Below are 12855 nucleotides of genomic sequence, written 5' to 3'. Positions count from 1 at the left end.
CGTCATTAGCACATATATCAAAACTGCTCAGTGCCCAGCAAGACGGCACAAACTGAATAGTTGTCGGATGACGAGAAATTATAATCTTAACGAGTAGAAAAAAGATAGCGCTAGCTGAGTTTATTAAGCGTAAGTTACAATTGTTTATGTTACGATGATGTTTTCGTTAGTCTTTTTTCATTGGCTTTAATGCTGAGATAACGATATGCTTGGTCATAAGTGAGAAGAAAAAATCGATCGCGTGAAAAGTGGACATGAAAATGAGTCATGGGTCGGAACTCGGAAGAAGAAAACAATAGAAAGTATAGTCTTTGTGACTCGTCGCGCTTACAAGTGTGTGGGAATGGGGACCTTTACGGTAATCTGTTAAATATTAACCCGATATTCGGACTGCTAACATACGAGCGTAGCAAACAGATAGATATCGCAATACAGCTAAAGTATTCTTTGATTAAATTTGACAGTCGACGCAGAAATAGGCCTACCAGCAGCCACATATTTGTAATGTGAAAGAAAAAGTGACAATATTTCATCATGGTAAAACCACAGGGTAATCGAGATCAGACTTTTATGTATGAGAAAGCGAACATAGCACAACAGCCGCCCGCGGGCGAGAGCGAAATTTTTTCTTATCTTAAAACATTTTATATATGTAAGTCTTTGACATACTGCAGCAAAGGCAATTAGACACGAGTCCGGTTCCGGATAGAATGGCTCGACATCGTACTATACGCTGAGATTTCGTCCAAGGTTTCGTTTTACGATTTACTTTGCGCTCAAGTGAAATGAAGAATAACGATTGCCGTTATGGAAAGAGAAGGTACAAAGATCGAAATAACAAATTAATGTAATATACGGAAATAACATTACTTAAGGCGAGGTAAGGCGGCCTACATGCAGGTATTTGGGTTGACAAGGGAACAGGCAGTTATTCTTTACTTATGAAGTGACCAACGAAACAGAAATTCTCCCTTCCAAAGAATATATAGCTGCAGGGAAAATTAACTACAATTGGTATAGGTGTTAGCGCTTGCGTTGATAACACGCGCGAAGGTATAAGTATATACTGTAGTTCTAAAATGACTATAAAAGGTTAAACAATTAATCATTTAACCGTTTAACGGTTTAATATACATTTAGCTTGAATTCATTTTAAAGCAATTGATGTCGATATAATGTGCCACATCCACGAATGTGTTAATGCAAACAAGTGATCAAATGGCAATCGATGAAAACCGTCCGTTTCACCTGATGCAAATCTTAATTCTGGTTTTCATGGTCGTCGCTTTTGTAAATTGCCGAAAACTGGAAGCTAGATCATGGCCGAACCAAGTGAAGCCAACAAAGACTACCACGGTCAGAAACGGCACAACAGCTGCAATTACCTGCCAAATATCGGCTGAAAAGAATGCCTTAATAACGGCCCACGAGAAGAGGATTAAAATAATATGGCGATGGATACCGCAGGTAAATTAACTGAAGGTTGCCTCTTTGCACAACGTCATTATGGTTACAATTCTTCGAATTTAACGCACCGCCTTGTACAATTCACCTTTTGTGAGGGATAACATTTCACATTTAAGAGTTTTATAAGTTGGACGGCGTTGCTTCTTTTGACATATATGTGCTGTTAGAATTGATCAAGACACAGATATTATAAATGGAAATAATATTTATCGCCACCATTGAGCTGTGTGTATGATTTTTCAATGATCACGTTGTTGTTAATAACTTAGTAACGCAATGACGTCAAAACGTATTTTGGTATACTGTATACACATACATTTAATTTGACCCAAAAGCCTACTGTAAAAGACGTAAAATATGTTTTATTATTATTCAACTTAAGGGATATGAACTGCCTAAACAGCAGTTCGCTTATACTTTGGAACTGACATGGTCTAATAGAATTTTTGAAACATTCCACTATTGCTTTATCAAAATGTATATTATATTACATATCATGTGCACGACGTAAGCGTAATTGAGAGATTTCTGATTTATAATAAATTAATTATTGTTTTGTAATATAGGGATGAATATTAATTTTAACCTTTTCTTTTAGAACGCATCGGGTTGGATTGACATAGTCCCAAACGACAACGTTTCAATTGTTGACTACCTTGCTGATAACGAGTCCTTGTTGTCGATTTTAACGATAACTCATGCAGTAATTGACAATTCGGGAATATATGCATGCTTCGAAGCCGTAAACTATTCGCTTCTTGACAGCACTTTGCTGGAAGTGGGATGTAAGTTAGTTATGTTCCTTTAAGTATTCAGCGCCGCTATAAAACAAACCAAATAGGCTACTTTTTCTGTTAAAACAACATAACATATTACATAGCCATTATTTTGCTGTACAGTTGTATTACCTAACAGTTATAACTAAGTTATTTACCCTTATTAGATTTTAGCATTTATAAAATTTTTGTCTCCATTGTTTTCTTATTCAAGACACACATTTAATTACAATAGCTCGCTTTCGGAGACCTATATTCTTTTTACCTTTTGTTTGTATTACTGGCTGTTGTTGCATCGTATGAGTTGCTCGATTTTAAGAGCATCAGGTTATGTTTGTGCAACCATTCTTTAAATTCACTTCCGTACTCGAAGATGATGTGGTAGCCTCCATTTAATTTCGTTGGTAGACAGTCTAGCATTATGTGATCGTTCTATTGTTGCAGAAATATACATTGTAGGCAATTTGGTGTCCCAACGCGATGTTATATGCTGGATATCTTATATAAGTGACTTGTACAAGTTCGTTATATGATTTTGTTCATTACCGTTTTATTGCTGTTGCAGACCCTCCAGATAAACCTACGGATTTGTACTGTCAAACGGACGGTATGCTTCACTATATGTCTTGTTGCTGGGATACAGGAAGAAAAACTTACATTAATACAACTTACCAACTTGGATATAAGATAGTGTAAGTATACATACACTTTTATTTTTATAAGTAAGCAATCTGTCTTGCGATCTGCATTTTAAATTTTTATTGTCGTCATTATATTTCTGAAGGAGTTATAAGTTAAACCACCATCAAACGTTTGAGTTAAACACAAAATCGACCGTTTCCTTTTAAAACATTAAAAAGTGAGCAAAACCGGTCAAAATTCCTATTACTTCAGTGGAACTAAGTTTGTGTGTATTTCGTTAGAATGTCAAACATGTCACACAATTTCAGTAGTTTTAAAGGAAAGTTGCTTCTCAAAAACCTAAGTGAATGTTTAGGTACCATTTACCGTTATATGCTGGTTATTTCTACAGTTTAAATTGATTGTAAAATTACGACATGGTGTATAAATACTGGCAGAAATTGGAAATATTTATGTTAAAAATGCGTTCCATCATGCTAGAAATAAAATATTACAAGAAAAGTAACAAAATATTACGAAAATAGTATGTTTTGAACTTGTTATCTCATTTTGTTATAAAGCAATAACATCTAAGCGGCGTGATACTTTACAAATTTTTGGTTTTTGTCATTTACCTCTTAACTTCTATATGCTTTCTGGTATCGGTCTCAGAGAGTTGGATGCAAACAATGAATTTAACACTATCGAAGGATGTGTGACCATAGATGTGCAGCTATATTGGGGCATGCACTTTCTGATCACAGTTACTGCTGTCAATGCGTTAAATACATCAATATCACAAACTTGGACTCAACTACCTTCATTATTAGGTATCAAACAGCAAATTAATGAACTCAAACTTTTATACAATGAATGTCCACTTGTGATTCATTTTAGGAAAGCTTGCTACAGCTGATAAATTTCTGGATGCAGCAATCAAAAAAACAAATAATTTGCATGCTTAATTCGATTGAAAAAAATGAGATCATAATTTTTGTAAATATATTCTTCAATTTTTCATTGGAAAATACTATCAATTCCAATTTAGGATGTGGAACCGACTGTAAATAACGATTTGTAAAAACAACATCGTATGTGCGCTGGGACTGTCATTTTTGAAATGCTTAAGCTCAAGCTGTATAATTGTAAACGTTTTATTTAAAAAAAGAAAAAACGGCTAAACATAATATCCTAATGCAATGCATATCATGGTAACTCTTGTTTTATAATCTTAGAGAAGTTTCAGGTTAAAATTCTAGTTGCCAAGGCAAACTTCATCTGCAGAACGCTAATGTTGTAGAAATCTAACAATGTATTCAATTTACTTTGAGTTAAAGACTGGATTGATCAAGATAAAAAATTAAAATGAGGACGACATTACCCCGAATTACATTACCGACATTACCCCAAAAACGTCGCCAGTCACTTGTTTGTTATTGAATATTCATTTTCACCTCTTAGATGACTAGGTATAACAACAAACAGAAGAAATTTTTGTCAGCATAACTGCTATGAAGCTAACATCAGCTTAAAACTGTTTCAGAAACAATAAGCGTCCTAATTGTCATTTAAGGGAATCGGCTTTTCTAAACCAATCACCAGAGCGGAACTACTCCATTTACCAATACGTTCCGTGTCGTCAATCCAATAACGAGAATAACCTAGATGAACGCAATGTGAGTGTTACATGTTGCAGCATTGACCTGTCCGACTGGATAGGTTATTTTGAGAAAGAAGAAGCTCCACTTTACCATGTCCATGGCCGCGCAACAAACTCTATTGGGACATCGGTTAATGAGGATTCGTCCGAACGTCCTCAGCTATACGGTAAATGTATAGGGTGCTATAAAATGTAACATTTCGGTCTTTTTACGGTCTTATTCGCCAACATTGGTGTTAGGAGGGCGGCTGTATAGCTGGATAATGATGCTTCAAGGATGACAACATTAGTATTGAAATGTTTCCCGTAAATGATGCGTTTTTATTTGTTTTTAATGTCATTGTCGACTTTTTTCTTACACATGAGAAATAAACACGCGATTGATTCTAAACGTGCACCTATAAAGTTTTTTTATATTTAAATTTGACAGCAGCACGTTCAATTTGCATGTTAAAATAGATTTTGCATGTTTGTGTACTGACATGTAAGCATGATTTCAGTTTCAAAATGTAACATTGTTCAAGATTTTAAGATTGTTTAAGCTCTCTTTTAAATGTGGAATATAAATGGTTAACTTTTAAAGATCTTATGTTAAACCTTGATTGCAATGCTAGTGGTAACTGATCCTCCGCAAACCGTGACCGTAACAAACTTCGGAAATATCACAACACATGGTTCTGCAACTCTTTTGGTGACTTGGAAACATCCAAAATTGAATCCTTTGCTTATTGAATCGGAATCGTTGACTTACAACGTTAGATACAGACTATCTGATAGTAGTGATGAATGGCATGTAAGTATGTCTCTTTATATGGAAATGCCTATGACATAAAATTCTACCAGTTATAGCAATCTACGCACCAATTTCTTTCACAAATAAATTTTTGCGACAAAGGGCGTATAGGCCATATCATCGCTTAAGGTTTTGTTTGCTTTGACTGGTCATTGGAACTATAAACGTCTCTTTTCCATGATGTTTAAAAAAGGAAATAAAACAAATATTAATTCTTGATTTCTTTTCTACATTAACTTCAAAATTTTGGACATTGTTCGTTGTCTAACTTGGAGAGGTTATTTGTTTTAAATGATAAAGGTAATACAAAGTATTTTACGGTTTCTATCGTTTGATTCAATGTCAATCAACTCTCACGTGTTTAAATTTAGACCGAAAAAGAAATAGTGAAAACGTCGCACAAGCTAACAGAGCTGCACCCTGACACAAGATACGACGTACAAGTATCTGTTGAGCTGCAGGGCGATTACTTTATACACGGTTGCAGCGAATGGTCGGACGTAATAAACGGAAAGACTCAAATAGCAGGTAAAGACCGTTTTCGTGAAATCGTTTATGTTACAATGGTTTAGTAACAATAATATTTTTATCTTGTTTTTCCACAATATCATCTTTAGGCCCTACAACCCAATTCAAGTTTTTGATGGTAGAAGTAATTATCTCGGCGTTGTCGACAGACAAATATCAACTAGAATTACGATGGGTGCCATATGGCGACCCGAACAGCCTTGGGTTTACCTGTAACATTTCAATATCAGGAAACAAAAATGATAATAAGGTAAGTATTGACAAATATTGACAAGATCGTTCTATAATATCTTTGTGAAAACAGACATCTTCCCAACAAACCTTTCTTATATACATTCTTTAAAATTATTTAATAGATCTTAAAAACTTGCACCTAAATGCATATAGATGATCATAGTTTATGACTATAAGCGCCTGTTGTATCAAGAAGATGCATTGCAACTGACAAATCTAAAATTTAATTTTAGTTTAGCTATGGTGTTCACGAAAAATCAGCCAAACTTTATATAAGAAGAGATGGAGAAATAACTGTAACAGGGATGTTCTGCAACAACATTGGCTGCTTTGCACAAGACAAGGAAATAATTGACCTTACTGAAGGTAATCATTTCGTTTAGACTTATCAAAGTTGGTAGCATTCTTCACCTGGAAGCTATTTTCTGGAAAAGAACTTGTGTAGTTGTTTTCACAACAATATTGCCGAAAATAAATTTGAAATATACGTTTTGTTTTGGTTTGCCGATTTTTGTGTCACTTCCCCTTGAATACCATTTTTAAACTTTTAACAAATGTTACTTCAAATAGCCACAAGCAGTGGGCCTAACTTCTTACCACTTTCGATCATTTCAATAAAGTGTCGACAATTAAGTCGGGACATGTTTCACTTGTCTGCGTGCGAATGACAGATACACGTACTGCCCTTAATGAATGTAGAATACGTATTATTATTGTTACAGCCGCCGAACCTCCCAAAGACGTGAGTCTTTCGATGACTCCCAACGGCGTTAACCTAACCTGGAGCGCGATTAATGACGTAAAAGGCAATTGTGATGTACATCTGTGCACTTACCCAAGGTAATATTGCGATGTCGTGCGGTGTTAAAAGTAAAAATGTTTTGTTTGACGAGCTAACAAAGTTTTAGTTGTGTAAGAGTGTTCCGTGCCTTAGAACAGAAATACGGGCGTAGGCTATGTAATTGATGTTTTATCCTATTTTTAACATGGAATTTAACGTTGTTCAACGGTAAATTGTAACATTTTGTAAGACCATAATGCAATTTTTAAACAATATACGATGTATATTTTCATCCATTGTTGTTCAGGTTTTGTTTTAAATGTGCTAGCATAACCATACACAAGTAGCCTACCCTATGGATATGTACATCTTTTTCAGACTGGAAAATGACCACAAAACTATCTTCAAAAGCAACAGATCAGACACTTTCTATACAGATACAACTAATCCCATTTTTCCTTGTGATGATAAAAGTGCTACTGAGTATACAGTTCCGTGTGCAGATGGCCAGTTTTATAAAGAGATGGATGTCGTGTCCCCGTGCGTCTTTTACAAAGCATTTATTATGAAGTCCAGTATTCAACAACACAGATATCGGATTCGAAGCAGTTCAGTTCCGAGCAACCCCAGCTTTGGTCAGGGCGAGTTTTTATGTATTATTGTGTTGTATCGCAATCTTTGTATCCAACAGCTAAGTTTTTGCGCGACTTAAATCTTTCGATAATAGTACAGGGTGATAACATACTAACAGATACGTGTACCTATTTCAACGTATTTGTTATTTATACAGTCAACCTAAATGGTGATAATGTGTACTTCTCGGCAAACGACGAGTCTGATAAGGAAGGATATCAAATACGCACGAAGTGGAATAATTCAAACCTACTTTGTACCAAACCTCACAATCACCTGATACCGACCGTCTTATACTGGAGTGCTGACTGCAACGGTACCTGTAATGATACTCGACATCACCAGGTATTAATTGATATAAAGGCTACTTGACGTAGGCTGTACATTTACACCTCTAATATTAACATGTACGTATTTTGTAAAAAGGGGAGGCGTTTTTGTATGCAGAAAAGAATAATATCATGTTTGGAATACGTTCAAAACTGCCTGAATAATTTCGTCAAAAAGAATATGTTTTCATATCTTTCCGTACTTAACTAAAAAGTCTACAGTTTTGGTCTTACTACATTTTTGATTTTTTTCTCGTGTTGATGTGATTCCTTTGATAAAAGTATCACGGGCTCTTTTGAAAAACACAACATTGGTAAAAAAATACTTATAATTATTTGTACCTTCTGCTACCTTGATGAAATGAAAGGTAAATCGAGAAGCACAAAGAATCGTGCAAGTATAAATACATAACGTCAGAGATAAGCGATGACATTTGTGGCTGCTTTCTCGAGGCTACAAAACAGCAAATTTAAGTGGAAATGCAGTGGCATTTTTACCAGCAATGTGTATACCAAGAAAGACCGCTTCTTATAACCATGTTTTGGTTAATAAAAGTTCGCTTATGGAGAAAAAAATTTCATACCCGCCAGTTATATACGAACATAAGACACGTGACTTCACGTAAAACTCTCAGCATCTTATAAATAAAGATTATTATAACTTTACTATACAGTTATTACATTTTGGCGTTCATGTTAAGATTGAAATGTGTTCAACAAATTCTACCAACTCTGTGATATCGTCCGGCCTTCGTCGATCTACAAAATATAAACTTGGACTCGCCCACTGTTGTCTTCATAATTTCCCCAAATCGATCTGTTTTGCCGCTTCAAATCTTACAACAGTGATTACCGGCTCAGAAGGTTTGTTTTATGATTACAGTATTGCATTTATTGAACAATAGTTAAGGCATGTATGGCCCATTATTGTGAAACTTTTGTTTTGATAAAAATCCAGATACAAGTAGTAGCCTACTTTTGTTTGGCGATTTTTACATATAAGTTTGCAAATGTTGACACCAACATTTGTCTTCCAGAATATCCGAGCGTTTGATTCTTAGAGAGTGTTGCCTAAAGGATTTTAGATCGTAACATAGGTAAAATTTTATCACGTTTTTGGAGGCTTTTCGTCACAACGTTATGCAAAAGCGTGTTGTCATGTAATAACACTAATAACTATGTTATTTAGGAGTACCTTTTTGTGAGATGTTATGTTTATCAGCAAAATAGTTACATTTAAAACAAAGCCATTAGTTGTATAATACTTTTTCATGTTATTTGTAAGTGAAATCAAATCTTTCATAAACCTTTAGGAAAGTAAACCTTTAATGTTATCGGCAAATAAGTTAAGAGTTATTATAATGTTTATTTGCTTTTGAATTTCGATAAGACGATTTAAACTTTTGGAAATAAAGATTATGTTTTTTTCGGTGATCTGATGCAGTTTCCGCGTATTGACGTCTTTTCATAAATGTGGTCGGTTGATAATTACGACACACTAAGCCAACACCTTAATCGAATATTATCAGCAGACGTCTAAGAAATTAAACCTTTAATCATTGAAATCTAAGACTCCCGTAACTGCGTCACGACATTTAACTTGCTTGAGTTTAATATTAATCACCAACTCAATTGCTTTTCTAAACATTTCCGTCCAACTTGCCGACACCAATCAAAGTTACTCTTTTATTCATTAATAATTATAACGTAACACCACATAACTTTTTGTTAAATGACATGTAATTGACGGAAACGCGTTTTGCCAAAAGCAGAATACTATAATGTTATCTCTGGAATAAGTTCAAAATGCCTTAAATAACTCCACCAAAGCAAGAAGTTCTTGTATCTTTTCCATTCTAAATTAAAGATGGTTTCATTCTATTTTTGATTTGATTTTTTTGATAAAACTATTATGGACGCTCCAATAGACTTGTTCAAAATAGAACAAGACATTCATATCGTCATTGACATAAAAACAGTAAATGCAGCCGGGTCAAAAAATCTTTTCTAACATTTACTTCTTAGAGTTTATTTAAAACGTTTATTTAAAAAAAAGGGTTGGATTAAAAAACGTAACAGCTTGTTTCTTAATTGTTTATCAAAGCGTTCACATGACTTTTCCACACTGAAATACCCATTGTTTTTGCAGGATCTCTGCAAAAATCGAATGAATTCAATAATTCAGCTGGCACACTGGTGGTTGTAATAGCCTGTGTCGTAACGGTGATTGCTTGCTTGCTTGCTGGGCATTGCTACAGAAACAGCATAAAAAGAGCAGTGCGGAAATCGATTTGGCCCAGAATTTCAACGCCAGCCGTCCTGGTCAAATTTGCAGACCAGGATGACAGTGTTTTAAATAATAACGTCGAAAATGGAGCACCTAACAGGTCAGCCAAAAGAAGGCACGAAACTTTTATTTTAATAAGTAACAAATATAACAAGATCGGTTTAATCGGTAAATTGCCATTTCTGCGGAAACTTATTGAAAACCTTATACAGAAAAGCACTTTCATGTGATTGTTTAATAAAGCGTCTGTTGTTGGATTTCTGAATTTTTATTTTCTTACGTCAGACCAAGTTCTGGCGACGAATTTGACAAGCTTTCGACGCACGAAGTGGTCGACAGCATGAAAGAAACAAATGTGGCAAAAATAAACAACAAGGAATTAAGCAAATCGGAAAAACCTCTCAAAGAACTAATTCCACAGTTTGTAGACATTCCGCCTCTACGTTTCGAAAAACAAGTGCCTCCGGGTAGGTTCTCACCACTAGGTGCAATTGTTATTCGTTCTGGAGCGGATGTAATCGATGTCATCTATATGTAACTTCTTCTAAAACAGGAATGATTTCTTTACTTAAAATGTAATTTTACTTTAACTCAATTCTTAAACCAGTCCTAAACGGTAGCAAACGGTCAATCACTCGTTACATTACTACCTTATTTAGTTAAATTGGATTCAACTAAAAAGATTGCGTATATTAAGCCTTGTTTTAGCAAACTTATTGACGTTTTTTGTTTTGTTTGAAGGTTGTTCTGGCATTTTAGGTCCTCCTCGTACCAATTTTTTTACCAACATTCCCAAATCTCCATGCACTGATTCTGACCACGCCGGATATAGCGTTGTGTCGCCATTGTTTTCAGAACTTAAAGGAAGTAGCTTGTTTGATGAATACACGAACTCGGGTACGACTGCACACACAACCTTATGGAGGTACCTTCTCTATCCCAAATCTTCAGCCATGGATGAAGATTGGCGTCATAGGCTACCTCGTTCGAACAGTTACTGCGGAGATTTTGGGCGTAATATAAGCAACATGGGGTCATATGTTAGGTGAGTTACTTCGAACGGCAAGTGGCCGTCAGCTATCTATAGTTAGACAGGATGTTAAGATTTTACAATTTTTTAGGTACTGTAAAGAGGGCCAAGGAAAAAACGCCCGCGAGGAACAATGGAGAATGCACGTTCCGAAATCAGTAGACAGAGTGGGATGTATTGGGTCTTATTTCTCCGAACCAGAAATAACCTACACAAAGCTAGCAGTTGATCCGGACGGTGTGCCTGCCTTTATCACAGGGCCTGTGACAAACGGTGTGGATTGTCGCCAACTTGGACCTGCCCAGAGAAGTTGTGCTGTCTGCAATTCGCGAGACGTCGCTGTTACGAGTACACGCTTTCTTCCGTGCTCGGTGAATTGATTAAACTGCTTGTATAACCGAGACCAAACTGACATTTTTCTGTTTTAATAGCGTTTGCTGAGTTTGTAAATTTATTAATTTATACATGAAGTAGATCGAACTTTCTTCTTTAAAAGTCACCCTATATACTAGTAAGCTACTAAATACAATATGTACTAATGGACGTTTTATTTAACTTTTCAGTGCAATAATATGCTTAGTGACATTGGCCTCTGGAGAGCAGAATCCTGGCATGACGGTCTTCAAAGCCATTTATCAAACCTTCTTGAGCCAATTGAAAACAACTCCTTTTTTACCCACGGAGCTACCAACGTTCCTATAAAAGTGGACCCCATACCAGATGAAAATAATCACGCTGGATCACCGTCGTATGTTTTAGTACCTGACAACAGCTTCCCTGAAAATTTAAATCAAGGAAAAGCAAGCCAGGAGAGCTTAAAGTCAGATAACGATCAAAATGACTCGAAATCTTCGTCATCGGACTCAATAGATAAGCTCTATCCGGGGGTACGTGGTAAACCGACCAAAACAAAGCAACGGGGCATGACGGACTACTCGGGTATGAAAGAGACGGATCTTTGCTCCGCCCACGAAAAGGACCCTCCCCTGCCTAATGGTAGCGTGGGGCCGTCTACCCCAGAAGCAAACACAGAAGATTACGTCACTGTCGGGCAAGCTCTGGATCTTGGAAGAAGCGATCGTGGAATCCCAGCTCCGGAAACAACTTTACTCCTAGATAATTTTTCCTGGAGAAACGATAGCGAAGCGTATACGGATTGGTCGTTGGTAAGTGAAAGTTTATGCTGATAATATTATGGAAAACGTAGAACTGAAAGCACAGCGTTCACTTACTAGTTACAGAAATTAAGGCCGTAAAAGGTTACGAGCGTAATAACAGCCCATGCCTTTGTTTTACAACAATACGTGCACTAACTTAACTTTGCCCAAGAGTGACGCCCATTTCTTTCCAGTGCAATTTCAACGGCGATAACGCCTCTACTTATCCAATGGACAACACAGAACTAACTGGACTCCTTGACAACCAGACACACAATCAGTGGGTCAACGCTGACGGAGGTGGATACGTTACGGAGGCCAGTTTGATACCCAAGTGACCAAAAAGATTTACACAAGTTCATGTTACTTTTGAAATAATTTATTAGTTAAACTTCGCGTTACCTTCAATCTTTTTATTACAAGTTTTATGCGAATACATTGCACTTTGAACAGTATGGTGTCAAATTTTACGTTTATAATACCGCGATTGATCCTTTGTAATCTTAGAAAGCATTCCAGTAACGCTAAAGATTATAGAGTGGATATTTAAGAACCTTGT

At 36.0% G+C, this 12855-nt stretch overlaps 1 protein-coding gene across 5 annotated transcripts; it reads left to right on the top strand.

Annotated features, from left to right (window-relative positions):
* Window positions 1-1121: 1121 nt before the first annotated feature.
* Window positions 1122-12749, top strand: LOC143459914 (uncharacterized). Of its 5 annotated transcripts, none has more exons than XM_076957233.1 (18): window positions 1122-1467; window positions 2066-2252; window positions 2809-2935; window positions 4438-4691; window positions 5139-5317; window positions 5689-5845; window positions 5935-6095; window positions 6313-6445; window positions 6802-6919; window positions 7239-7501; window positions 7651-7838; window positions 8524-8686; window positions 9972-10224; window positions 10395-10576; window positions 10851-11154; window positions 11231-11510; window positions 11703-12305; window positions 12491-12749. In XM_076957233.1, exons 1-18 carry the CDS (start codon window positions 1201-1203, stop codon window positions 12632-12634), a joined length of 3963 nt encoding a protein of 1320 aa, XP_076813348.1. In that variant the 5' UTR covers window positions 1122-1200; the 3' UTR covers window positions 12635-12749. The 5 variants fall into 5 exon arrangements, with proteins under 5 accessions (XP_076813348.1, XP_076813346.1, XP_076813347.1 ...); XM_076957231.1 differs by having other exon boundaries at window positions 4408-4691; window positions 7239-7495; XM_076957232.1 differs by having other exon boundaries at window positions 4408-4691; window positions 9972-10209.
* Window positions 12750-12855: the final 106 nt, after the last annotated feature.

Source organism: Clavelina lepadiformis, chromosome 5 (genome assembly GCF_947623445.1).
Source record: "Clavelina lepadiformis chromosome 5, kaClaLepa1.1, whole genome shotgun sequence".
NCBI classification, from domain to species: domain Eukaryota; kingdom Metazoa; phylum Chordata; class Ascidiacea; order Aplousobranchia; family Clavelinidae; genus Clavelina; species Clavelina lepadiformis.
This window is presented reverse-complemented; position numbering and strand designations above follow the sequence as displayed.

What these genes read in the sequence shown, in the direction of transcription:
- LOC143459914 (XM_076957230.1), top strand. Translation starts at nt 1,201, where the DNA reads ATGCAAACAAGTGATCAAATGGCAATCGATGAAAACCGTCCGTTTCAC. An exon ending in CATCTGTGCACTTACCCAAG is followed by an intron (nt 6,920 to 7,238) that starts GTAATATTGCGA and finishes CATCTTTTTCAG; the next exon opens with ACTGGAAAATGACCACAAAA. An exon ending in CGAAAAACAAGTGCCTCCGG is followed by an intron (nt 10,577 to 10,850) that starts GTAGGTTCTCAC and finishes TTTTGTTTGAAG; the next exon opens with GTTGTTCTGGCATTTTAGGT.